Here is a 25,089-nt window from a genome sequence, read left to right as displayed (position 1 = left end):
AGAATAAGTCATTCAGTATGTATTTGGTTCAGAATAAGTCATACAGTATGTATTTGGTTCAGAATAAGTCATACAGTATGTATTTGGTTCAGAATAAGTCATTCAGTATGTATTTGGTTCAGAATAAGTCATTCAGTATGTATTTGGTTCAGAATAAGTCATACAGTATGTATTTGGTTCAGAATAAGTCATCCAGTATGTATTTGGTTCAGAATAAGTCATACAGTATGTATTTGGTTCAGAATAAGTCATACAGTATGTATTTGGTTCAGAATAAGTCATTCAGTATGTATTTGGTTCAGAATAAGTCATTCACTATGTACTTGGTTCAGAATAAGTCATTCAGTATGTATTTGGTTCAGAATAAGTCATTCAGTATGTATTTGTTTCAGAATAAGTCATTCAGTATGTATTTGGTTCAGAATAAGTCATACAGTATGTATTTGGTTCAGAATAAGTCATACAGTATGTATTTGGTTCAGAATAAGTCATTCAGTATGTATTTGGTTCAGAATAAGTCATTCAGTATGTATTTGGTTCAGAAGAAGTCATTCAGTATATATTTGGTTCAGAATAAGTCATACAGTATGTATTTGGTTAAGAATAAGTCATTCAGTATGTATTTGGTTCAGAATAAGTCATTCAGTATGTATTTGGTTCAGAATAAGTCATACAGTATGTATTTGGTTCAGAATAAGTCATTCAGTATGTATTTGGTTCAGAATAGGTCATTCAGTATGTACTTGGTTCAGAATAAGTCATTCAGTATGTACTTGGTTCAGAATAAGTCATTCAGTATGTACTTGGTTCAGAATAAGTAATTCAGTATGTATTTGGTTCAGAATAAGTCATTCACTATGTACTTGGTTCAGAATAAGTCATTCAGTATGTATTTGGTTCAGAATAAGTCATTCAGTATGTATTTGGTTCAGAATAAGTCATTCAGTAGTATGTATTTGGTTCAGAATAAGTCATACAGTATGTATTTGGTTCAGAATAAGTCATTCAGTATGTATTTGGTTCAGAATAAGTCATTCAGTATGTATTTGGTTCAGAATAAGTCATACAGTATGTATTTGGTTCAGAATAAGTCATTCAGTATGTATTTGGTTCAGAATAAGTCATACAGTATGTATTTGGTTCAGAATAAGTCATACAGTATGTATTTGGTTCAGAATAAGTCATTCAGTATGTATTTGGTTCAGAATAAGTCATTCACTATGTACTTGGTTCAGAATAAGTCATTCAGTATGTATTTGGTTCAGAATAAGTCATTCAGTATGTATTTGTTTCAGAATAAGTCATTCAGTATGTATTTGGTTCAGAATAAGTCATACAGTATGTATTTGGTTCAGAATAAGTCATACAGTATGTATTTGGTTCAGAATAAGTCATTCAGTATGTATTTGGTTCAGAATAAGTCATTCAGTATGTATTTGGTTCAGAATAAGTCATTCAGTATGTATTTGGTTCAGAATAAGTCATTCAGTATGTATTTGGTTCAGAATAAGTCATTCAGTATGTATTTGGTTCAGAATAAGTCATTCAGTATGTATTTGGTTCAGAATAAGTCATACAGTATGTATTTGGTTCAGAATAAGTCATTCAGTATGTATTTGGTTCAGAATAAGTCATTCAGTATGTATTTGGTTCAGAATAAGTCATACAGTATGTATTTGGTTCAGAATAAGTCATACAGTATGTATTTGGTTCAGAATAAGTCATTCAGTATGTATTTGGTTCAGAATAAGTCATTCAGTATGTAGATTTGGTACAATTTCATAAATGCAGATATATACTTTTTTTTTTTTTTGACATGGTGGGATCTTGTTGTGTCTGTAAAATTAATTATGCACGAAATGGTGGTGGAAATGTCTTTATGCGCAAATATTGATATTCTAGCCTTTATGCGCAAATAAACTTGGAGTCACGCGATGACATGTGTGGTCCTCCCACTACGACTCGGGAAATCAGTAGAGTAGAAAATGTGATGGAAACACATTGAACATTCCATTTTTATTTGGTTCATGAAAACTTAAGCGAAAAAGTACATTTTGTGCACTAATCCACAACAAGTACATTTGGTGGAAACACAACTATTGGAAAATGCATATGTTTTCTTTATGCAGATTTTAGAATCTTCACGTGAAAATCTGTCGCCAATTGGATGGAAACCTAGCTAATGCCATAGACATGTTTTGGCACGGCGCTCAGTCGAGAGTTCTAAGAAGGTTACTTGAAAAGGAGGAAGGCTTCGTCTCTGTATCCTCCTTCAGGGGCATTCCTCTCATCACACCACCCTGTTTGTCAGAGAGTAACTAAGCACATGACATATCTACACTCTTTCTACACTCACAATTCATTTGTGCAGTGTGTTGCTTTAAGAAGTACAAGGTGTGTTTAGCAGCAAAGTGTGACAAAACAATGACAAGATTTAAGATGACCGTTTGGACAGTTGATACATTATGAGCGAGCCTGATTCTTCCAATGATTATGGTCACTCATTCTTCCAACCTTATTCGTGTTTATACAATACTCCTGGGTCTGGTTAGACAGGGTGACGATATGGGTGTCTATATTTTCCATTCAACATAAGGTGAAGGACTTCCTCTCTACTCTAAAGCGTCAGCTTCCAGTCCCTGCTGTCCCTCTGTTTCTCCTCTATCCATGCCCACAGCAGATAGAGCCAGACACAGTCCTTTATCTCTTTATCTCATCACTCCATCTCTTCCCCCATTGATCTGCTGTTCACAGCGAGAGTCTGGTTGTGTGGGTCCTGCAGCTCCAGGCTCATTAACCAAATAGTCATTCATTTATGTGGCTTAATTAGGAGGAGCATGATAACACATCAGGCTGGTCGGTGCTGTAGGGAAGCGAGAGCACGACTCAGGAGCATCTGTGTGTGTTTGTGTACGTGTGTGTGTGTGTGTATCTGTTGTCCTACGGGGAGGCAAACTACAGAACTGGAATCATGTAACCTGACTCTTCTCCTCTCACTACAGCCTTTGTTTTTATAGTCAGTCTCTTAAGTTCTGATTTGAGAAACAGAAAATAGTGCCCTGTGTCCTCTAGAAATATCAGCTGGTCGTAGCCCCTATGTTGATGGAGTAGTAATCTCTCTCTCCCCTCACCCCCTACCTCCCTACCCTCACCCCCTACCTCCCTACCCTCACCCCCTACCTCCCTACCCTCCCTACATTTGGTTTCCCTGCCAGCCAGCCAGCCTGCCTGCTAGTTAGTTAGTGCTAATTAAATGAGTGTCAGGGAACAGGGCATGTCCCTCTTGGTGAACACACTGCTTAATGGATCATAAAAGCTGCCCTACACTGCTCAATATAGTCCAATTCAATTAGGCTTTATTTGTTTAGGGCTCTTTATACAATGTCATGGTGGCCACTCTATCTGTGTCCTCGACTGAGAGACTCACGCCCATGCAGCACCGTGTAAGTTATCCTGCCTGGCCCTGCAGCGGTAGAATAGCAGGAATTCCCCTCTTTCCTTTAAGTGCCACTGTGTGAATGGCGTGAACAGAGCAGGGTGAATCAAAGTGTTTTAACCAAGGTTAACATATCCCTTGTTCTCTCGTTTCTGGCTGTAGGTATGTGAGAATGAATGGATGAATAATGCAGTGTTTGACAGGTAGAGGAGTGGACATAGCTATAGGGCCCGCAGAATGCAGAATATTTCTGTTCAATAAGAAAAGTAATGGAGGTCAAATGGTACATTCCAATATTTTTTATATACTTGGAACCTAGTGTTTTGTGTCATTTTTTGTTTAAACATTTGCTATTATTCGAAGTGCATTGTGATGCAGGCTTTGGTGTTGATGACCTGATAGCCCAATCACCTGTGGAGGTCAGAGATACGCTTGATGACCTGATAGCCCAATCACCTGTGGAGGTCAGAGATACGCTTGATGACCTGATAGCCCAATCACCTGTGGAGGTCAGAGATACGCTTGTGCATAATATCAAATCCCTTCACTTGCTGGGCTCTCTCTACACGCTGTGGAATGCATTTCTCTGATAGGTCAAAGAGGGATTATCAAACATTCTATAGTCGCGCGCCATGGGATGGGAGTGCTGGGTAAAAATGTTGTGCTCTACCAATTTCTTCAGTTTCTCAGTGCGTCGCGAGAGAGCACCGTCTCTCTCATCTGACTCTCCCGCGTTTGAGGTAAAGCAATCTAATTTACTCATGGAATCGTTGTGTAGGGTCGTTTGTAGTCCACTAGCTGTTAAATTATAGATACATGTGATGTAATTAAATAATAGCATTAGTTTTTATTTTAGGTTAATGCAGGTTATTGTGAGTCTCACCTATTCAGCAATACGTTGAAAGGCTATCTAGGCTATTTTATATGTTCGCAATACTAGTAAAGTAATGCATTCTACTATATATGGCTGAACGTGGAAGGAACTATTAATTGTCTTTCAGCTGCAGAAGAGAATATAGACGGGCTACTGTTTATGCTTAAGGGAATGTTTTCTTCCTGCTGTGGACTCTACCATCGATTGAAAAGGTTGCCACATTTATTCATGCAATAAGGACATGTATTTTTTGGAAAACCTAATGTATTAATTTTCTCCAGTCATAATTCTTTATTACTTATCAATTATAGCCTACTTAATCACCTTATAATACCGTAGGCTAATACTTTAGTTTGAGCCGACGGATAATTATTTCATGGCTCAAAAAGAATAATGAAATTGGAATCTCCAAATCCAATCTGACTAATGGAGGATAAAAGTCAGCTTTGACCCGAAAGGTGTTATAGTTCACAATATCCCAAAACAGAATAGGTTTGATTTTTGAATACATATTTTGTATTATTGTTTGTCGAGTATTGTAGCAGGTAAATCATGTGTAGGCCTACCACAATACCCAGGACTGTAAGAGTCAGACATTTGCAGAATTAGAATAAGTCAAGGTATACCTGAGAAAAATATTCTCAACTCACAGTACCATTCTCCACGTTTACTCTTTTCTTTTGCTCTTTTTTCACCGCCTTTGTTGTAGTTGAGGACTGGAGTCTGCCAGCAGCCTGTCATTGGGCAGAGATCCTGATCCCTCTCAAAGGGGTCGAGAGAGAGAAGCACAGGGACAGACCACTACACAGACACCAGGCAGTCTGAGTTTTGCACCTGAGACAAAACTGCTGTTTAGTTGTGTGTGTGTGTTGTGTCTGTTTAGTTGTGCGTGTTGTGTCTGTTTAGTTGTGTGTGTGTGTGTGTGTGTGTCCTGGGAGGAGGATGATTGTACAGCTCTTTTGAGAGTCAGAGAGTATGTGTTTGCACCCTTTGGGGTCAGTCAGTAATGGGCACCACCACACTATTGGAATGTTTTGGTCGCTCGCGGAGAACGCAGTGTCAGTCATGCCCTCGGCGCTTTGCCAGAACCTTACAGCCAATCCCCTGTCACCCTGCTGAGACAGGACCCCGCCTCTGCCACTGTACGTATGGGTGTGGGGGAGAAGTGTTGTGAATTTGGGACACAGATGTTATTGTTTTGGTTGACCACTGTCTCTTATTAGAACATGGATAAAACATGAATTGAAGCCTATCATAATGGGATCATAATCATGTCACGATACACTGACTGGACAATTCAATTCTGTGTACTAGTGAATCCTCTGTGTACTAGTGAATCCTCTGTGTACCAGTGAATCCTCTGTGTACTAGTGAATCCTCTGTGTACTAGTGAATCCTATGGTGTAATAGTGAATCCTCTGTGTAATAGTGAACCCGTAGTAAAAGGCCTCCTTGGCCCAGTTTAAATACATTTTAGCAGACACTTATCCAGAGTGACTTAAGGGAGCAGTTCGGGTTGTGCCTTGCTCAAGGGCACATCCACAGATTTTTCACGTAGTCGTCTCAGGGATTCGAACCAAAGACATTTCAGTTACTGGCCCGACACTCTTAATGGCTAATCTACCTGCAGTCTCAATTTGTTTCTGATATCCTCTTGGGTTGATGACATTTCAAGCTTTTTCAGAAGCCAAGTGCACTGGTTGGTAATCTCTCACCTCTTTCTCTGTCAATACTCAAATCTCCTCTTGGTGGTTTTCCTATAACGTTGGGAAATGTTTCTCTCATCATTTTTCATATAATCTCTCCAACTCTTTCAGCTCTGAGTTGTCCTCCACAGTATTATGTCATGATCTGAACTTGTATCAAAGTGTTGATATCTTACCTGTGGTTGTTGTTGTGTGGTTCTCTCCTCCCCAGTCCCTCGTATCAATGGCCACTCTAAGTCAGAGCGCACAGCCAGGGACTCTGCCATGGGCTACGACAGCGCCTCAGTGATGAGCAGTGAACTGGAGTCCAGCTCCTTCGTTGACAGTGAGGAGGATGAGGACGCCAGCCGGTAGATGGTCTTTCTCTCTCTCTCTCCCTCTCTCTGTCCTTTCTCTAATTTCCCTCTTTTCATCAGTGGTTCTTCACTGAAATCAACAAATCTCCCCACTTTCCATGCTCCAGGGGAGCTGCCCTGCGGCTGACCCTGATGTGCTGTTCCCCAGTTGTGTGTGTTGTGTGGTGGGGCTGACCTTGTACTGTTCCCCAGTCGTGTGTGTTGTGTAGTGGGGCTGACCCTGATGTGCTGTTCCCCAGTCGTGTGTGTTGTGTGGTGGGGCTGACCCTGTACTGTTCCCCATTCGTGTGTGTTGTGTGGTGGGGCTGACCCTGTGCTGTTCCCCAGTCGTGTGTGTTGTGTGGTGGGGCTGACCTTGTACTGTTCCCCAGTCGGGTGTGTTGTGTGGTGGGGCTGACCCTGTACTGTTCCCCAGTCGGGTGTGTTGTGTGGTGGGGCTGACCTTGTACTGTTCCCCAGTCGGGTGTGTTGTGTGGTGGGGCTGACCCTGTACTGTTCCCCAGTCGGGTGTGTTGTGTGGTGGGGCTGACCCTGTACTGTTCCCCAGTCGGGTGTGTTGTGTGTTGGGCTGACCCTGTGCTGTTCCCCAGTCGTGTGTGTTGTGTGGTGGGGCTGACCCTGTACTGTTCCCCAGTCGTGTGTGTTGTGTGGTGGGGCTGACCCTGTACTGTTCCCCAGTCGTGTGTGTTGTGTGGTGGGGCTGACCTTGTACTGTTCCCCAGTCGGGTGTGTTGTGTGGTGGGGCTGACCCTGTACTGTTCCCCAGTCGTGTGTGTTGTGTGGTGGGGCTGACCCTGTGCTGTTCCCCAGTCGTGTGTGTTGTGTGGTGGGGCTGACCCTGTACTGTTCCCCATTCGTGTGTGTTGTGTGGTGGGGCTGACCCTGTGCTGTTCCCCAGTCGTGTGTGTTGTGTGGTGGGGCTGACCTTGTACTGTTCCCCAGTCGTGTGTGTTGTGTAGTGGGGCTGACCCTGATGTGCTGTTCCCCAGTCGTGTGTGTTGTGTGTTGGGGCTGACCCTGTGCTGTTCCCCAGTTGGGTGTGTTGTGTGGTGGGGCTGACCCTGTGCTGTTCCCCAGTCGTGTATGTTGTGTGGTGGGGCTGACCCTGTACTGTTCCCCATTCGTGTGTGTTGTGTGGTGGGGCTGACCCTGTGCTGTTCCCCAGTCGTGTGTGTTGTGTGGTGGGGCTGACCTTGTACTGTTCCCCAGTCGGGTGTGTTGTGTGGTGGGGCTGACCCTGTACTGTTCCCCAGTCGGGTGTGTTGTGTGGTGGGGCTGACCCTGTACTGTTCCCCAGTCGGGTGTGTTGTGTGTTGGGCTGACCCTGTGCTGTTCCCCAGTCGTGTGTGTTGTGTGGTGGGGCTGACCCTGTACTGTTCCCCAGTCGTGTGTGTTGTGTGGTGGGGCTGACCCTGTACTGTTCCCCAGTCGTGTGTGTTGTGTGGTGGGGCTGACCTTGTACTGTTCCCCAGTCGGGTGTGTTGTGTGGTGGGGCTGACCCTGTACTGTTCCCCAGTCGTGTGTGTTGTGTGGTGGGGCTGACCCTGTGCTGTTCCCCAGTCGTGTGTGTTGTGTGGTGGGGCTGACCCTGTACTGTTCCCCATTCGTGTGTGTTGTGTGGTGGGGCTGACCCTGTGCTGTTCCCCAGTCGTGTGTGTTGTGTGGTGGGGCTGACCTTGTACTGTTCCCCAGTCGGGTGTGTTGTGTGGTGGGGCTGACCCTGTACTGTTCCCCAGTCGGGTGTGTTGTGTGTTGGGCTGACCCTGTGCTGTTCCCCAGTTGGGTGTGTTGTGTGGTGGGGCTGACCCTGTGCTGTTCCCCAGTCGTGTGTGTTGTGTGGTGGGGCTGACCCTGTACTGTTCCCCAGTCAGGTGTGTTGTGTGGTGGGGCTGACCCTGTACTGTTCCCCAGTCGTGTGTGTTGTGTGGTGGGGCTGACCCTGTACTGTTCCCCAGTCGTGTGTGTTGTGTGGTGGTGCTGACCCTGTGCTGTTCCCCAGTCGTGTATGTTGTGTGGTGGGGCTGACCCTGTACTGTTCCCCAGTCGTGTGTGTTGTGTGGTGGGGCTGACCCTGTGCTGTTCCCCAGTCGTGTGTGTTGTGTGGTGGTGCTGACCCTGTGCTGTTCCCCAGTCGTGTGTGTTGTGTGGTGGGGCTGACCTTGTACTGTTCCCCAGTCGTGTGTGTTGTGTGGTGGGGCTGACCCTGTACTGTTCCCCAGTCAGGTGTGTTGTGTGGTGGTGCTGACCCTGTACTGTTCCCCAGTCGTGTATGTTGTGTGGTGGGGCTGACCCTGTACTGTTCCCCAGTTGGGTGTGTTGTGTGGTGGTGCTGACCTTGTACTGTTCCCCAGTCGTGTGTGTTGTGTGGTGGTGCTGACCCTGTACTGTTCCCCAGTCGTGTGTGTTGTGTGGTGGGGCTGACCCTGTGCTGTTCCCCAGTCGTGTATGTTGTGTAGTGGGGCTGACCCTGTACTGTTCCCCAGTCGGGTGTGTTGTGTGTTGGGCTGACCCTGTGCTGTTCCCCAGTCGTGTGTGTTGTGTGGTGGGGCTGACCCTGTACTGTTCCCCAGTCGTGTGTGTTGTGTGGTGGGGCTGACCCTGTGCTGTTCCCCAGTCGTGTATGTTGTGTAGTGGGGCTGATCCTGTACTGTTCCCCAGTCGTGTGTGTTGTGTAGTGGGGCTGACCCTGTACTGTTCCCCAGTCGTGTGTGTTGTGTAGTGGGGCTGACCCTGTACTGTTCCCCAGTCGTGTGTGTTGTGTAGTGGGGCTGACCCTGTACTGTTCCCCAGTCGTGTGTGTTGTGTAGTGGGGCTGACCCTGTACTGTTCCCCAGTCGTGTGTGTTGTGTGGTGGTGCTGACCCTGTGCTGTTCCCCAGTCGTGTATGTTGTGTGGTGGGGCTGACCCTGTGCTGTTCCCCAGTCGTGTGTGTTGTGTGGTGGTGCTGACCCTGTGCTGTTCCCCAGTCGTGTGTGTTGTGTGGTGGTGCTGACCCTGTGCTGTTCCCCAGTCGTGTATGTTGTGTGTTGGGCTGACCCTGTGCTGTTCCCCAGTCGTGTGTGTTGTGTGGTGGTGCTGACCCTGTGCTGTTCCCCAGTCGTGTGTGTTGTGTGGTGGTGCTGACCCTGTGCTGTTCCCCAGTCGTGTGTGTTGTGTGGTGGTGCTGACCCTGTGCTGTTCCCCAGTCGTGTGTGTTGTGTGGTGGTGCTGACCCTGTGCTGTTCCCCAGTCGTGTATGTTGTGTGTTGGGCTGACCCTGTGCTGTTCCCCAGTCGTGTATGTTGTGTGTTGGGCTGACCCTGTGCTGTTCCCCAGTCGTGTGTGTTGTGTGGTGGGCTGACCCTGTGCTGTTCCCCAGTCGTGTGTGTTGTGTGGTGGGCTGACCCTGTGCTGTTCCCCAGTCGTGTATGTTGTGTGTTGGGCTGACCCTGTGCTGTTCCCCAGTCGTGTATGTTGTGTGTTGGGCTGACCCTGTGCTGTTCCCCAGTCGTGTATGTTGTGTGTTGGGCTGACCCTGTGCTGTTCCCCAGTCGTGTGTGTTGTGTGGTGGGGCTGACCCTGTGCTGTTCCCCAGTCGTGTATGTTGTGTGGTGGGCTGACCCTGTGCTGTTCCCCAGTCGTGTGTGTTGTGTGGTGGGCTGACCCTGTGCTGTTCCCCAGTCGTGTGTGTTGTGTGGTGGGCTGACCCTGTGCTGTTCCCCAGTCGTGTGTGTTGTGTGGTGGGCTGACCCTGTGCTGTTCCCCAGTCGTGTGTGTTGTGTGGTGGGCTGACCCTGTGCTGTTCCCCAGTCGTGTGTGTTGTGTGGTGGGCTGACCCTGTGCTGTTCCCCAGTCGTGTGTGTTGTGTGGTGGGCTGACCCTGTGCTGTTCCCCAGTCGTGTGTGTTGTGTGGTGGGGCTGACCTTGTACTGTTCCCCAGTCGTGTGTGTTGTGTAGTGGGGCTGACCCTGATGTGCTGTTCCCCAGTCGTGTGTGTTGTGTGTTGGGGCTGACCCTGTGCTGTTCCCCAGTTGGGTGTGTTGTGTGGTGGGGCTGACCCTGTGCTGTTCCCCAGTCGTGTATGTTGTGTGGTGGGGCTGACCCTGTACTGTTCCCCATTCGTGTGTGTTGTGTGGTGGGGCTGACCCTGTGCTGTTCCCCAGTCGTGTGTGTTGTGTGGTGGGGCTGACCTTGTACTGTTCCCCAGTCGGGTGTGTTGTGTGGTGGGGCTGACCCTGTACTGTTCCCCAGTCGGGTGTGTTTTGTGTTGGGCTGACCCTGTGCTGTTCCCCAGTCGTGTGTGTTGTGTGGTGGGGCTGACCCTGTACTGTTCCCCAGTCGGGTGTGTTGTGTGGTGGTGCTGACCCTGTGCTGTTCCCCAGTCGTGTGTGTTGTGTGGTGGGGCTGACCCTGTACTGTTCCCCATTCGTGTGTGTTGTGTGGTGGGGCTGACCCTGTGCTGTTCCCCAGTCGGGTGTGTTGTGTGGTGGGGCTGACCCTGTACTGTTCCCCAGTCGGGTGTGTTGTGTGTTGGGCTGACCCTGTGCTGTTCCCCAGTTGGGTGTGTTGTGTGGTGGGGCTGACCCTGTGCTGTTCCCCAGTCGTGTGTGTTGTGTGGTGGGGCTGACCCTGTACTGTTCCCCAGTCGGGTGTGTTGTGTGGTGGGGCTGACCCTGTGCTGTTCCCCAGTCGTGTGTGTTGTGTGGTGGGGCTGACCTTGTACTGTTCCCCAGTCGGGTGTGTTGTGTGGTGGGGCTGACCCTGTACTGTTCCCCAGTCGTGTGTGTTGTGTAGTGGGGCTGACCCTGTACTGTTCCCCAGTCGTGTGTGTTGTGTGGTGGTGCTGACCCTGTACTGTTCCCCAGTCGTGTATGTTGTGTGGTGGTGCTGACCCTGTGCTGTTCCCTAGTCGTGTGTGTTGTGTGGTGGTGCTGACCCTGTGCTGTTCCCCAGTCGTGTGTGTTGTGTGGTGGTGCTGACCCTGTGCTGTTCCCCAGTCGTGTATGTTGTGTGTTGGGCTGACCCTGTGCTGTTCCCCAGTCGTGTATGTTGTGTGTTGGGCTGACCCTGTACTGTTCCCCAGTCGTGTATGTTGTGTGGTGGGCTGACCCTGTGCTGTTCCCCAGTCGTGTATGTTGTGTGGTGGGGCTGACCCTGTACTGTTCCCCAGTCGTGTATGTTGTGTGGTGGGCTGACCCTGTACTGTTCCCCAGTCGTGTATGTTGTGTGGTGGGCTGACCCTGTACTGTTCCCCAGTCGTGTGTGTTGTGTGTTGGGCTGACCCTGTACTGTTCCCCAGTCGTGTATGTTGTGTGGTGGGCTGACCCTGTGCTGTTCCCCAGTCGTGTATGTTGTGTGGTGGGCTGACCCTGTGCTGTTCCCCAGTCGTGTATGTTGTGTGGTGGGGCTGACCCTGTGCTGTTCCCCAGTCGTGTGTGTTGTGTGGTGGTGCTGACCCTGTGCTGTTCCCCAGTCGTGTATGTTGTGTGGTGGGCTGACCCTGTGCTGTTCCCCAGTCGTGTATGTTGTGTGGTGGGGCTGACCCTGTACTGTTCCCCAGTCGTGTGTGTTGTGTGGTGGGGCTGACCCTGTGCTGTTCCCCAGTCGTGTGTGTTGTGTGGTGGTGCTGACCCTGTGCTGTTCCCCAGTCGTGTATGTTGTGTGGTGGGCTGACCCTGTACTGTTCCCCAGTCGTGTATGTTGTGTGGTGGGGCTGACCCTGTGCTGTTCCCCAGTCGTGTATGTTGTGTGTTGGGCTGACCCTGTACTGTTCCCCAGTCGTGTATGTTGTGTGGTGGGCTGACCCTGTGCTGTTCCCCAGTCGTGTATGTTGTGTGGTGGGGCTGACCCTGTGCTGTTCCCCAGTCGTGTATGTTGTGTGGTGGGCTGACCCTGTGCTGTTCCCCAGTCGTGTATGTTGTGTGGTGGGCTGACCCTGTGCTGTTCCCCAGTCGTGTATGTTGTGTGGTGGGCTGACCCTGTGCTGTTCCCCAGTCGTGTATGTTGTGTGGTGGGCTGACCCTGTGCTGTTCCCCAGTCGTGTGTGTTGTGTGGTGGGCTGACCCTGTGCTGTTCCCCAGTCGTGTGTGTTGTGTGGTGGGCTGACCCTGTGCTGTTCCCCAGTCGTGTGTGTTGTGTGGTGGGCTGACCCTGTGCTGTTCCCCAGTCGTGTGTGTTGTGTGGTGGGCTGACCCTGTGCTGTTCCCCAGTCGTGTGTGTTGTGTGGTGGGCTGACCCTGTGCTGTTCCCCAGTCGTGTGTGTTGTGTGGTGGGCTGACCCTGTGCTGTTCCCCAGTCGTGTGTGTTGTGTGGTGGGCTGGGTACTGTGACAGAAAAAGGCACCACATTTCCATTGTCTCTGTATAATGGACCATTAAAGATGACATTGTATTGTATTGTATTGTGTCTCAGACTCAGCAGCTCCACAGAGCAGAGCTCGTCTTCTCAGCTGATGCGCAGACACAAACGCCGCCGACGGAGGCACAAAGTGGCCAAAATAGACCGGGTGAGCTCCCCTTGAAAACTGGACTGTTGCACATACGTGTGTGTGAGTGAGTGAGAAAGGGAACACGAACGATTATGTGAGTATGTGTCTGACACACTAAGTTTCTCCCTCTCTCTTTTCCAGTCTTCGTCCTTCAGCAGCATCACAGATTCCACTATGAGCCTCAACATCATCACTGTCACACTCAACATGGGTAAGGACTTCCCCTTTTCCTCTCATTTTCTTTCATTTATGCCTTTCTTTGTACACAAATATTTGTTATACAAATATCATCAGTGTACTCAGTCTTTAAACCCCATAAAGTCTTTAAACTACAGTGCCTTGGGAAAGTATTCAGACCCCTTTACTTTTTCCACATTTTGTTACGTTACAGCCTTATTCTAAAATGTTTTAAATAAATATGAATCCTCAGAAATCTACACACAATACCCCATAATAACAAAGCGAAAACAGGTTTTTAGAAAAAAAACACAGAAATACCATATTTACGTAAGTATTCAGACCCTTTGCTATGACACTCGAAATTGAGCTCCAGTGCATCCTGTTTCCATTGATCATCCTTGAGATGTTTCTACAACTTGATTGGAGTCCACCTGTGGTAAATTCAATCGATTTGAGAGGATTCGGAAAGGCACACCCCTGTCTATATAAGGTCCCACAGTTGAAAGTGCATGTCAGAGCAAAATCCAAGCCATGCGGTTGAAGGAATTGTCCGTTTAGCTCCGAGACAGAATTGTGTCGAGGCACAGAATTGGGGATGGGTACCAAAAACTGTCTGCAGCATTGAAGATCCCCAAGAACACAGTGGCCTCCATCATTCTTAAGTGGAAGAAGTTTGGAACCACCAAGACTCATCCTAGAGCTGGCCGCCCGGCCAAACTGATCAATCGGGGGAGAATGGCCTTGGCAGGGAGGTACCAATAACCCAATGGTCAGTCTGACAGAGCTCTGGAGTTCCTCTGTGGAGATGGGAGAACAACCATCTCTGCAGCACTCCACCAATCAGGCCTTAATGGTAGAGTGGCTAGACGGAACCCACTGCTCAGTAAAAGGCACATGACAGCCCACTTGGAGTTTGCCAAAAGCCACCTAAAGACTCTCAGACCATGAGAAACAAGATTCTCTGGTCTGATGAAACAAAGATTGAACTTTGCGCCACGTCTGGAGGAAACCTGGAACCACCCCTACGGTGAAGCATGGTGGTGGCAGCATCAGGGTGTGGGGATATTGTTCAGTGGCAGGGACTGGGAGACTAGTCAGAATTGAGGCAAAGATGAACAGAGCAAAGTACCAAGAGATCCTTGATGAAAACCTGCTCCAGAGCACTCAGGACCTCAGACTGGGGCGACGGTTCACCTTCCAATAGGACAACAACCCTAAGCACACAGGCCAAGACAATGCAGGAGTGGCTTCGGGACCAGTCTCTGAATGTCCTTGAGTGGCCCAGCCAGAGCCCTGGGCTTGAACCTGATCGAACATCTCTGGAGAGACCTGAAAATAGCTGTGCATCGACGCTCCCCATCCAACCAGACAGAGCTTGAGAGGATCTGCAGAGAAGAATGGGAGAAACCTCCCAAATACAGGTGTGCCAAGCTTGTAGCATCATACCCAAGAAGACTTGAGGCTGTAATTGCTGCCAAAGGTGCTTCAAGAAATTAGTAAGTAAATGGTCTGAATACTTATGTAAATGTGATATTTGTAATAAATTATTAACCATTTTAAAAATTCTGTTTTTGGTTTGTCATTATGGGGTATTGTGTGTAGATTAATGAGGGGGGAAAAACAATTTAATACATTTTAGAATAAGGCTGTAACCTAACAAAATGTTGAAAAAGTCAAGGGGTCTGTATACTTTCAGAAGGCACGGTACATGAGACTTTTAACTGACCGCCTCTCTCCCCCTCTCTCTTACAGAGAAGTATAACTTCCTGGGTATCAGTATTGTGGGGCAGAGTAACGACCGGGGGGACGGCGGGATCTACATCGGCTCCATCATGAAGGGAGGAGCTGTGGCTGCAGACGGCAGGATAGAACCTGGAGATATGCTCCTACAGGTATACGACACTACCACCCACTACAAATGAGCCGTAGGTTCATTTTCTAGGAAGTATTATAAGCTTAAAGTATATTTTGTGTTCTTTATGAGTTATTTTTTTGGTTCTATTTTTATGGTCCGTTGAGGGAAAGCAAATGTGCACAAATGTCCAGTGAGCAAATTGCTTTGTGATTATTTTAGCATTGCCAGTGATGATCGGATTCTGTGTTTCAAACAATGTTTATGTTAATGAGTTCTAACAATAAGGTAAAGGGGAAACTGGAACCTATGACCTATTGAAACTATGACCTATTGAAACTATGACCTATTGAAACTATGACCTATTGAAACTATGACCTATTGAAACTATGACCTATTGAAACTATGACCTATTGAAACTATGACCTATTGAAACTATGACCTATTGGAACTATGACCTATTGAAACTCTGACCTGTTTACAAACAACTCTAATGGTCCTCGTCACCTTCCTTCCTGTAGCCCTCTATCCTACATGTTGCCTCTCCTTTTCCTTCCTGTTGTTTGTTCTCTTTGATGTCTGTATGGTTGGACTCAGACTAACCTCTCTGGCCACGCCTCCTCTTGTACACACAGTGGCTGATCGCTAGTTATTGTCGATCCAGCATGTCTCTTTAACAACATGTATTGTCGATCAGCATGTCTCTTTTCAACCCATACACACAGCATAACGCTGCATAGGATTTATTAGCTTTTATATGCGTCTGAACGCTTTACAACAGTGCCTGGAGATGAACTTGTAGAGAACTGATTTCAGTAGCAGAGTCCTAAATCATTTTGTCCATTTTGTCCAACTACTTGTTCATTTCAAAGACATGATCCGTGAAAGTGTACGTTAACTGTCTCGTTGTGATCCTCAGGTGAACGATGTGAACTTTGAGAACATGAGCAACGATGACGCTGTGAGGATCCTGAGAGAGATCGTCTCCAAAACAGGGTAAGAACAGGACTGTGTTACAGTGCAGGATTGTTAGCGATAACCCAGAAAACTTTTCAAGGGATGTTAAACTGTTGCATGTGAAGATGATCAGAGGTCAGGACAGACAGACAAAGGACATGGCTATTGGGTAAATACAGGATTTAAAAGATGAGCGATGGTAAGACTGGAGTACATTAGGGTTGTATTAGCATATCAGTGATATGCTGACTGGTTAGATTGGATAAACAGTGGGTTTGAATTTCAAGCAGCTTCTGCATTGTTGACTGTTGTATAATACAGACTAAGATTTCTCCCCATAATCCTTCTAGTTCAACCAAACGTGACTTCTTTTTTCCTAGCGTTTCCTCATGTGCTTTTAACTGCACAGGAGCTATGGAAGTGAGTCGAAGGTTTTGTAACTGACGGTCTCCCCATGTATTCTCCAGTCCTATTAGTCTTACTGTGGCCAAGTGTTGGGACCCGTCTCCGCGAAGCTACTTCACCATCCCCCGGGGTAAGACACTTACCAATGTTCCACCAACAACAGGTTATTACCACTTACAAACAGGGCTCTCAAACTCTTCTGGAAACTCGCTTTTTAAAACCTTTTGAAAAACAAATTGGATGTGCTTGTAACTTATAGCAGAAGTTTGAGCACAAACTAGCAAACTTACAGTATATGATGGAGATTGTGTGTGTGTGTGTCCAGCTGAGCCAGTGAGGCCCATCGACCCTGCTGCCTGGATCTCCCACACAACGGCCCTGACCGGACCCTACCCACACTACGGTATGACCACACTATCACTACAGTCACACACACAAACTACTGCAATAACTAGACATAGCTGCACTCTCACAGTCCTAGAAAGGCCACATACTGAACATTTTGTCAGTCACTGTCTGTGAATGTGCTGTGTCTCAACCTCCTCTCCCCTTCAGAATTTGACGACTTGCCGCTATCTGCGAGTAAGACGGACATGGCAACCATCGTCAAGGTGATGCAGCTACCTGACTCTGGTCTGGAGATCCGGGACAGGATGTGGTTGAAGATCACCATCACCAACGCTGTCATCGGTGAGAGGGAGGGCACGCTTGCTACTAATAATACTGTATTATTAATAATATTTTTTTTTCAGTAAAATAGCGCCGGAAGAAATGGCAGCAGTTTTTCGGGCGCCCAAGGAATTGTGCTAATATGTGGGGGGGTTTCACGTTATTTGTAACTTATTTTGTACATAATGTTTCTGCAACCGTATCTTACGGCAAAAAAAAGAGTTTCTGGACATCAGGACAGTGATCACTCACCTCAGATTAGACAAAGAGCTTCTGGATATCAGGACAGTGATCACTCCCCTCGGATTAGACAAAGAGCTTCTGGATATCAGGACAGCGATCACTCACCTCGGATTAGACAAAGAGCTTCTGGATATCAGGACAGCGATCACTCACCTCGGATTAGACTAAGAGTTTCTGGATATCAGGACAGCGATCACTCACCTCGGATTAGACTAAGATTTTTTCTACAACAAGCAGGACACACAAGACATTCTCCAAACACCGACAGGGCCGACATCCCCGTTATTTGCAAGAGGAAGCGACGCAGGTACAGAGGACAAAGAGCCGGATGCCTGGTCAGGACCCGGAGAAGGCGAGTGGAAAAGCTGCCGTTACCGTTAATACTACTCGCCAACGTGCAATCATTGGACAATAAATTTGACGAGGTGCGATCACGAATATCCTACCAACGGGACATCAAAAACTGTAATATCCTATGTTTCACGGAATCGTGGCTGAATGACGACATGGATATTCAGCTAGCGGGATACACGCTGCACCGGCAAGATAGAACAGCACACTCCGGTAAGACGAGGGGGGAGTCTGTACATATTTGTAAACAACAGCTGGTGCACGAAATCTAAGGAAGTCTCTAGATTTTGCCCGCCTGAAGTAGAGTATATTGGGATAAATTGCAGGCCACACTACTTGCCTAGAGAGTTTTCAGCTATACTTTTCGTGGCTGTTTATTTTACCACCACATACAGATGCTGGCACTAAGACTGCACTCAGTCAGCTGTATAAGGAAATAAGCAAACAGGAAACCACTCACCCAGAGGCGGCGCTCCTAGTGGCCGGAGACTTTAATGCAGGGAAACTTAAATCGGTTCTACCAAATTTCTATCAACATGTTAAATGAGCAACCAGAGGGAAAAAAATCTAGATCAACTGTACTCCACACACACAGACGTGTACAGAGCTCTCCCTCGCCCTCTATTTTGTAAATCCGACCACAACTCTATCCTCCTGATTCCTGCTTATAAGCAAAAATTAAAGCAGGAAGCACCAGTGACTCGGTCTATAAAAAAGTGGTCAGATGAAGCAGATGCTAAAATACTTCTATGCTCACTTCGAGGCCAGCAACACTTAGGCATGTATGAGAGCATCAGCTGTTCCGGATGACTGTGTGATCACACTCTCCGTAGTTGATGTGAGAAAGACCTTTAAACAGGTCAACATACACAAGGTTGCGGAGCCAGACGGATTACTAGGACATGTGCTGGCAGGTGTCTTCACTGACATTTTCAACATGTCCCTGATTGAGTCTGTAACACCAACATGTTTCAAGCAGACCACCATAGTCCCTATGCCCAAGAACATAAAGGCAACCTGCCTGTAACGGCTGTTGGAAGGAGAGGACCAAGGTGCAGCGTGGTATGTGTCCATATTTATTTTATGAACACAGAAATAACAAAGAGAACAACCGAAACAGTTCTGGCTGGTGCAGACACACAACAGAAAACAATCACCCACCACTCAAAATAGGAAAACAGGCTACTTAAGTATGGTTCTCATTCAGAGACAACGATTGCCAGCTGCCTCTGATTGGGAACCATACCAGGCCAAACACATAGAGATATAAAACATAGAACACAAAACATAGAATGCCCACCCCAACTCACGCCCTGACCAAACTAAAATAGAGACATAAAAAAGGAACTAAGGTCAGGACGTGACAGTACCCCCCCCCAAAGGTGCGGACTCCGGCTGCACTAAACCCATAGGGGAGGGTCTGTCCGCGGTGGCGGCTCTGGCGCGGGACGTGGACCCCACTCCACCATAGTCTTGGCCCACTTAAGTGACGCATTCGGAGCGGCGACCCTCGCCGCCGACCTCGGACTGGGGACCCTTGCAGTGGGCCCCGAATAGACGGGAGACTCCGGCAGCGCAGGAGTGAAGGGTGGCTCTGGCAGCTCCTGACTGACGGACGGCTCTGGGAGCTCCTGACTGACGGGCGGCTCTGGCAGCTCCTGACTGACGGGCGGCTCTGGCAGCTCCTGACTGACGGGCGGCTCTGGCAGCTCCTGACTGACGGGCGGCTCTGGCAGCTCCTGACAGACGGGCGGCTCTGGCAGCTCCTGACAGACGATCGGCTCTGGCAGCTCCTGACAGACGGGCGGTTCTGGCAGCTCCTGACAGACGGACGGCTCTGGCAGCTCCTGACAGACGGCCGGCTCTGGCAGCTCCTGACAGACGGGCGGCTCTGGAAGCTCCTGACAGACGGGCGGTTCTTGCAGTTCCTGACAGACGGGCGGCTCTGGCAGCTCCTGACAGACGGGCGGCTCTGGCAGCTCCGGATAGGAGGGAGACTCTGGAAGCGCCGGACAGGCGGGAGAACCTAGAGGGAGGAGATGGAGAGACAGCCTGGTGTGTGGGGCTGCCACCGGACCCACCAGGCTGGGGAAACCTACAGGAGGCCTGGTGCGTGGAGGAGGCACCGGATGGACTGGGCTGTGGGGGAGCACTGGAGCTCTGGTGCGCAGCCTTGGCACCACTCCTCCAGGCTGGAGGAGTGGTTAGCCCGGGACCTTCCAGAGTGCAGGCACAGGTTGAACCGGGCTGCACCCTCCTAGCGCCCCGGAGACACAGCACGTAGCGCCGGCGCAGGATACCCTGGGCCGAAACGGCGTACCGGAGGCCAAACACGCTGGGCCGGTACAATACGCCCTGGCTGGATGCCCACTCTCGCATGGCACTTGCGGGGGGTTGGGATGTAGCGCACCGGGCTAAGAACGCGTACTGGAGACACCGTGCGCTTGACCTCATAACACAGTGCCTGACCAGAACGACGCCAGCCACGGTATGCACGGGGAGTTGGCTCAGGTCTCCAACCTGACTCTGCTACACTCCCCGTGTGTCCCCTCCCAAAAATAAATTGGGGCTGCCTCTCGTGCCTCTTGCGCTGCCTTGCCTCATACCGCCGTGCCTCATACCGCCGCCACTCAGCTTTCGCTGCCTCCAGCTCTGCGATATTCCCCAGCCTGTGCCCAGGGTCCCTTGCCATCCAATATCTCCTCCCAAGTCCAGGAGTCCAGAACCGTCTGCTCCTAGTTACCACGCTGCTTGGTCCTTTCTTGGTGGGTGATTCTGTAACGGCTGTTGGAAGGAGAGGACCAAGGTGCAGCGTGATATGTGTCCATATTTATTTAATGAACACAGAAATAACAAAACGTGCTTTGAAAGGCTGGTAATGGCTCACATCAACACCATTATCCCAGAAACTCTAGACCCGCTCCAATTTGCATACGGCCCAAACAGATCCACAGATGAAGCAATCTCTATTGCACCCCACATTGCCCTTTCCCACCTCGACCAAAGGAACACTTATGTGAGAATGCTTTTCATTGACGACAGCTTAGCGTTCAACACCATAGTACCTTCAATGCTCATCACTAAGCTAAGGATCCTGGAACTAATCACCTCCCTCTGCAACTGGATCCTGGACTTCTTGACGGGCCGCCCCCAGGTGGTGAGGGTAGGTAGCAACACATCTGCCACGCTGATCCTCAACACTGGAACTCCCCAGGGGTGCATGCTCAGTCCCCTCCTGTACTCCCTGTTCATCCACGACTGCATGGCCAGGCACGACTCCAACACCATCATTAAGTTTGCAGACGACACAACAGTGGTAGGCCTGATCACCAACAATGACGAGACAGCCTATCGGGAGGAGGTCAGAGACCTAAAGGATAAAGGATGTTGCCAGAATATCAACCTATCCCTCAACGTAACCAAGATTAAGGAGATGATTGTGGACTACAGGAAAAGGAAGACCGAGCACGCCCCGATTCTCATCGACGGGGCTGTAGTGGAGCAGGTTGAGAGCTTCAAGTTCCTTGGTGTCCGCATCAACAACAAACTCGAATCGTCCAAACACACCAAGACAGTCGTGAAGAAGGCAAGACAAGACCTATTCCCCGTCAGGAAACTAAAAAGACTTGGCATTGGTTCCTGAGATTCTCAAAAGGTTCTACAGCTGCACCATCGAGAGCATCCTGACTGGTTGCATCACTGCCTGGTACGGCAATTGCTCGCCCTCCGACCGCAAGGCACTACAGAAGACCCCAGCCAACCCAGTCATAAACTGTTCTCTCTACTACAGCATGGCAAGCGGTACTGGAGTGCCAAGTCTAGGACAAAAAGGCTTCTCAACAGTTTTTACCCCCCAAGCCATAAGACCCCTGAACAGGTAATCAAATGGCTACCCGGACTATTTGCATTGTGTGCCACCCCCCAACCCCTGTTTATCATATATGCATAGTCACTTTAACTATACATTCATGTACATACTACCTCAATTGGGCCAACCAATCAGTGATCCCGCATATTGGCTAACTGGGCTATCTGAATTGTGTCCCACCACCCGCAAACCCCTCTTTTACGCTACTCTCTGTTCGTCATATATGCATAGTCACTTTAACCATATCTACATGTACATACTACCTCAATCAGCCTGACTAACCGGTGTCTGTATGTAGCCTCGCTACTTCTATAGCCTCGCTACTGTTATTTTTCACTGTCTTTTTACTGTTGTTTTATTTCTTTACTTACCTATTGTTCACCTAATACATTTTTTGTACTATTGGATTGGGCCTGTAAATAAGCATTAAACCAGCAAATACTACCCTTACTGTTAGTGAAACTGTGACGTCTGTGCAATACATTTTCTTGATATTGGCGACATCACATCAATCAATGTAAGTAGATGTTGTGTGGTTAGTGCTATCAATATTATAGTACAATAGAATCATATTGTCACACTGGTATAAAGGATGTTGCAGACAGGCGCAGGAATACACAATAGGGGTTTTTAATACACCCAAAACAAACACGTATACAAAACACTGGGCTGTACCCAAACAAAAGAGAGAGGGTAAACCTTGATGAACGACACGGAACGATACCCGTAATACACAATCTATAAAGCACGCAGCATAACAGCTGCACCAACGCATAGGTACTCACACGGCCAATGGACATGGGAACAATAATCGACAGCCCAATGGGGGAAACAAAAGGCACATTTATGCAAGTACTAATCAGTCGGAGTAAGGGACAGGTGTGCGTAATGAAATCAGTTTGCTGTTGTAGTGCAGACTACAGTCTTCTTGACCAGTGTGTTGTTGCTGTGCCAGGTGCTGACGTGGTGGACTGGCTCTACTCAAGGGTGGAGGGCTTCAAGGACAGGAGAGATGCTAGGAAGTATGCCAGCAGTCTGCTGAAACATGGCTACCTGAGACACACCGTCAACAAGATCACCTTCTCAGAGCAGTGCTACTACACCTTCGGAGACCTCTGCCAAAGTACTGACACTGAGCCACTTTGGCAAGAATATATTATGTACTGTATATTATTATTACAGGTGTATTATACCTGTGTTAAATGTACTGTAGAGACCAATTGCAGTGTTTTTATTTACTTGTCGTGAGATGGACGACCTCACAATAGATGTCACTACCTCTGTCTGTCTCTCTGTATCTCTGTCTCTCTGTCTCTCTGTCTCTCTGTCTCTCTGTCTCTCTGTCTCTCTGTCTGTCTGTCTGTCTGTCTGTCTGTCTGTCTGTCTGTCGCTCTCTGTCTGTCTGTCGCTCTCTGTCTGTCTGTCGCTGTCTGTCTGTCTGTCGCTCTCTGTCTGTCGCTCTCTGTCTGTCTGGCTCTCTGTCTGTCGCTCTCTGTCTGTCGCTCTCTGTCTGTCTGTCTGTCTGTCTGTCTGTCTGTCTGTCTGTCTGTCTGTCTGTCTGTCTGTCTGTCTGTCTGTCGCTCTCTCTCTTTCTCTCACCAGACATGGCGTCTCTCAACCTGAATGAGGGTTCCAGTGGTGGGGGCTCTGAGCAGGACACCCTGGCCCCCCTCCCTCCCCCTGCCACCAACCCATGGCCCCTGGGGGGCCAGCCGTTCCCCTGCCCTCCCTTCCCCTCCGCCCCTCCAGGCTTCCCACCAGGCTACTCAGACCCCTGCCAAAGTTTCCACAGTGGGAGTGCAGGCAGCCACAACAGTGAGGGTGAGTCTGCAAGGCTACTAACACTAGCATCCTTATCAATAAAAACTTGATTTGTTTTTATTGATATTTTAGAGGAATCGTCACATGACATTATGGCTGTGATTATTCATGACAGCTAATGTCAACTGTTGACAAAGTATTGTATTTAAATTCCATAAGGCATGTATGTGCCTGTTAAACTTAGCCTGTTTGCCATGCCGGGAAATTAAGTTGACACATATTTACTTGATAGAGTGTGTTCTTAAATGGTCTTATATTGTCAATGTCGATCATGATTCAACATGGTTCATGCAGGGGACAGCTCTTCAGTACTGGCTGTGTAAACTAAGGACCTTATCTGCTTATGGCTGATTTTTGCATGAACATATCAACTGAGGTCCCAGTCTCCCATCAATATTGACTGAGCCTATGTTTGATAGCAACATTAGACAGTACAGTGCTCTGTTGCTGCTGCACTGCTTGTAATTGTGCCGACATAGTACCGCACTGAGGGAGAGTGGAATCAGGCTGGTGTGGTAATTAGTCAATATGGAGGATATTTCTCGTCTGTTTTACACGTGTCATCATAGTGCTCTTCAGTCTGATTTCCCAGCTTCTGTTCAAATCACCAAGAAATCAATCACCCAGACGTTGTTATTCCCATTGCATTCCATCCTTATTGTTCTGGAGTGTTCTGAGTGGCGGAGAGGTTTGATACAGTAATGATACAGAGGAGGGACCAGGATGAACTCTCAGTAGGACTGGGGCAATGTTTACATCTCTTATTTATCTTTTCTATAAATTGTTTTGATTTACATTTTTTTATTTGGCAATTCCAAGTGGGTGTGCGTGTGCGTGTGTGTGTGTATGTGTGTTTTCCATGAGTAGAACAGTATCTGAGGACATTTTCTAACTCATGGTTCAGTGAGAGAGCTGTACAGGTTAGGACACAGTTGGACCAGAACAGGATGGGGATAGACTTCACTAGAGGTAGGTAGACAGGTTAGGCTGGGCTGGGAGGTGACAGTAAGTAGACAGGTTAGGCTGGGCTAGGAGGTGACAGTAAGTAGACAGGTTAGGCTGGGCTGGGAGGTGACAGTAAGTAGACAGGTTAGGCTGGGCTGGGAGTTGACAGTAAGTAGACAGGTTAGGCTGGGCTGGGAGGTGACAGTAAGTAGACAGGTTAGGCTGGGCTGGGAGGTGACAGTAAGTAGACAGGTTAGTCTGGGCTGGGAGGTGACATTAAGTAGGCAGGTTAGGCTGGGCTGGGAGGTGACAGTAAGTAGACAGGTTAGGCTGGGCTGGGAGTTGACAGTAAGTAGACAGGTTAGGCTGGGCTGGGAGGTGACAGTAAGTAGACAGGTTAGGCTGGGCTGGGAGGTGACAGTAAGTAGACAGGTTAGTCTGGGCTGGGAGGTGACATTAAGTAGGCAGGTTAGGCTGGGCTGGGAGGTGACAGTATGTAGACAGGTTAGGCTGGGCTGGGAGGTGACAGTAAGTAGACAGGTTAGGCTGGGCTGGGAGGTGATAGTAAGTAGACTGGGTTAGACAGGTTAGGCTGGGCTGGGAGATGACAGTAAGTAGACTGGGTTAGACAGGTTAGGCTGTGTTTGGAGGTGACAGTAAGTAGACAGGTTAGGCTGGGCTGGGAGGTGACAGTAAGTAGACAGGTTAGGGTGGGCTGGGAGGTGACAGTAAGTACACAGGTTAGGCTGGGCTGGGAGGTGACAGTAAGTAGGCAGGTTAGGCTGGGCTGGGAGGTGACAGTAAGTAGACAGGTTAGGCTGGGCTGGGAGGTGACAGTATGTAGACAGGTTAGGCTGGGCTGGGAGGTGACAGTAAGTAGACAGGTTAGGCTGGGCTGGGAGGTGACAGTAAGTAGACAGGTTAGGCTGGGCTGGGAGGTGACAGTAAGTAGACAGGTTA

At 48.4% G+C, this 25,089-nt stretch overlaps 1 protein-coding gene across 1 annotated transcript in view; it reads left to right on the top strand.

Moving 5' to 3' along the window:
* LOC118359870 (segment polarity protein dishevelled homolog DVL-1) overlaps window positions 1–24,862 on the top strand; it is a 49,809-nt gene extending 24,947 nt beyond the window's left edge. The window contains exons 5-14 of the mRNA XM_035738736.2: window positions 6,228–6,366; window positions 12,763–12,856; window positions 12,980–13,049; window positions 14,771–14,910; window positions 15,790–15,866; window positions 16,295–16,362; window positions 16,558–16,635; window positions 16,788–16,922; window positions 22,319–22,486; window positions 22,966–24,862. Of these exons, the coding sequence (XP_035594629.2) occupies window positions 6,228–6,366; window positions 12,763–12,856; window positions 12,980–13,049; window positions 14,771–14,910; window positions 15,790–15,866; window positions 16,295–16,362; window positions 16,558–16,635; window positions 16,788–16,922; window positions 22,319–22,486; window positions 22,966–23,234 (1,238 nt within the window). The 3' untranslated portion in view covers window positions 23,235–24,862. The remainder of the gene's footprint in view (window positions 1–6,227; window positions 6,367–12,762; window positions 12,857–12,979; window positions 13,050–14,770; window positions 14,911–15,789; window positions 15,867–16,294; window positions 16,363–16,557; window positions 16,636–16,787; window positions 16,923–22,318; window positions 22,487–22,965) is intronic.
* The last annotated feature ends 227 nt before the right edge of the window (window positions 24,863–25,089 follow it).

Source organism: Oncorhynchus keta, chromosome 27 (assembly GCF_023373465.1).
Source record: "Oncorhynchus keta strain PuntledgeMale-10-30-2019 chromosome 27, Oket_V2, whole genome shotgun sequence".
NCBI classification, from domain to species: Eukaryota; Metazoa; Chordata; class Actinopteri; order Salmoniformes; family Salmonidae; genus Oncorhynchus; species Oncorhynchus keta.
The sequence above is the reverse complement of the archived record's forward strand: the minus strand, read 5'-3'. Positions and strand labels throughout refer to the sequence as shown.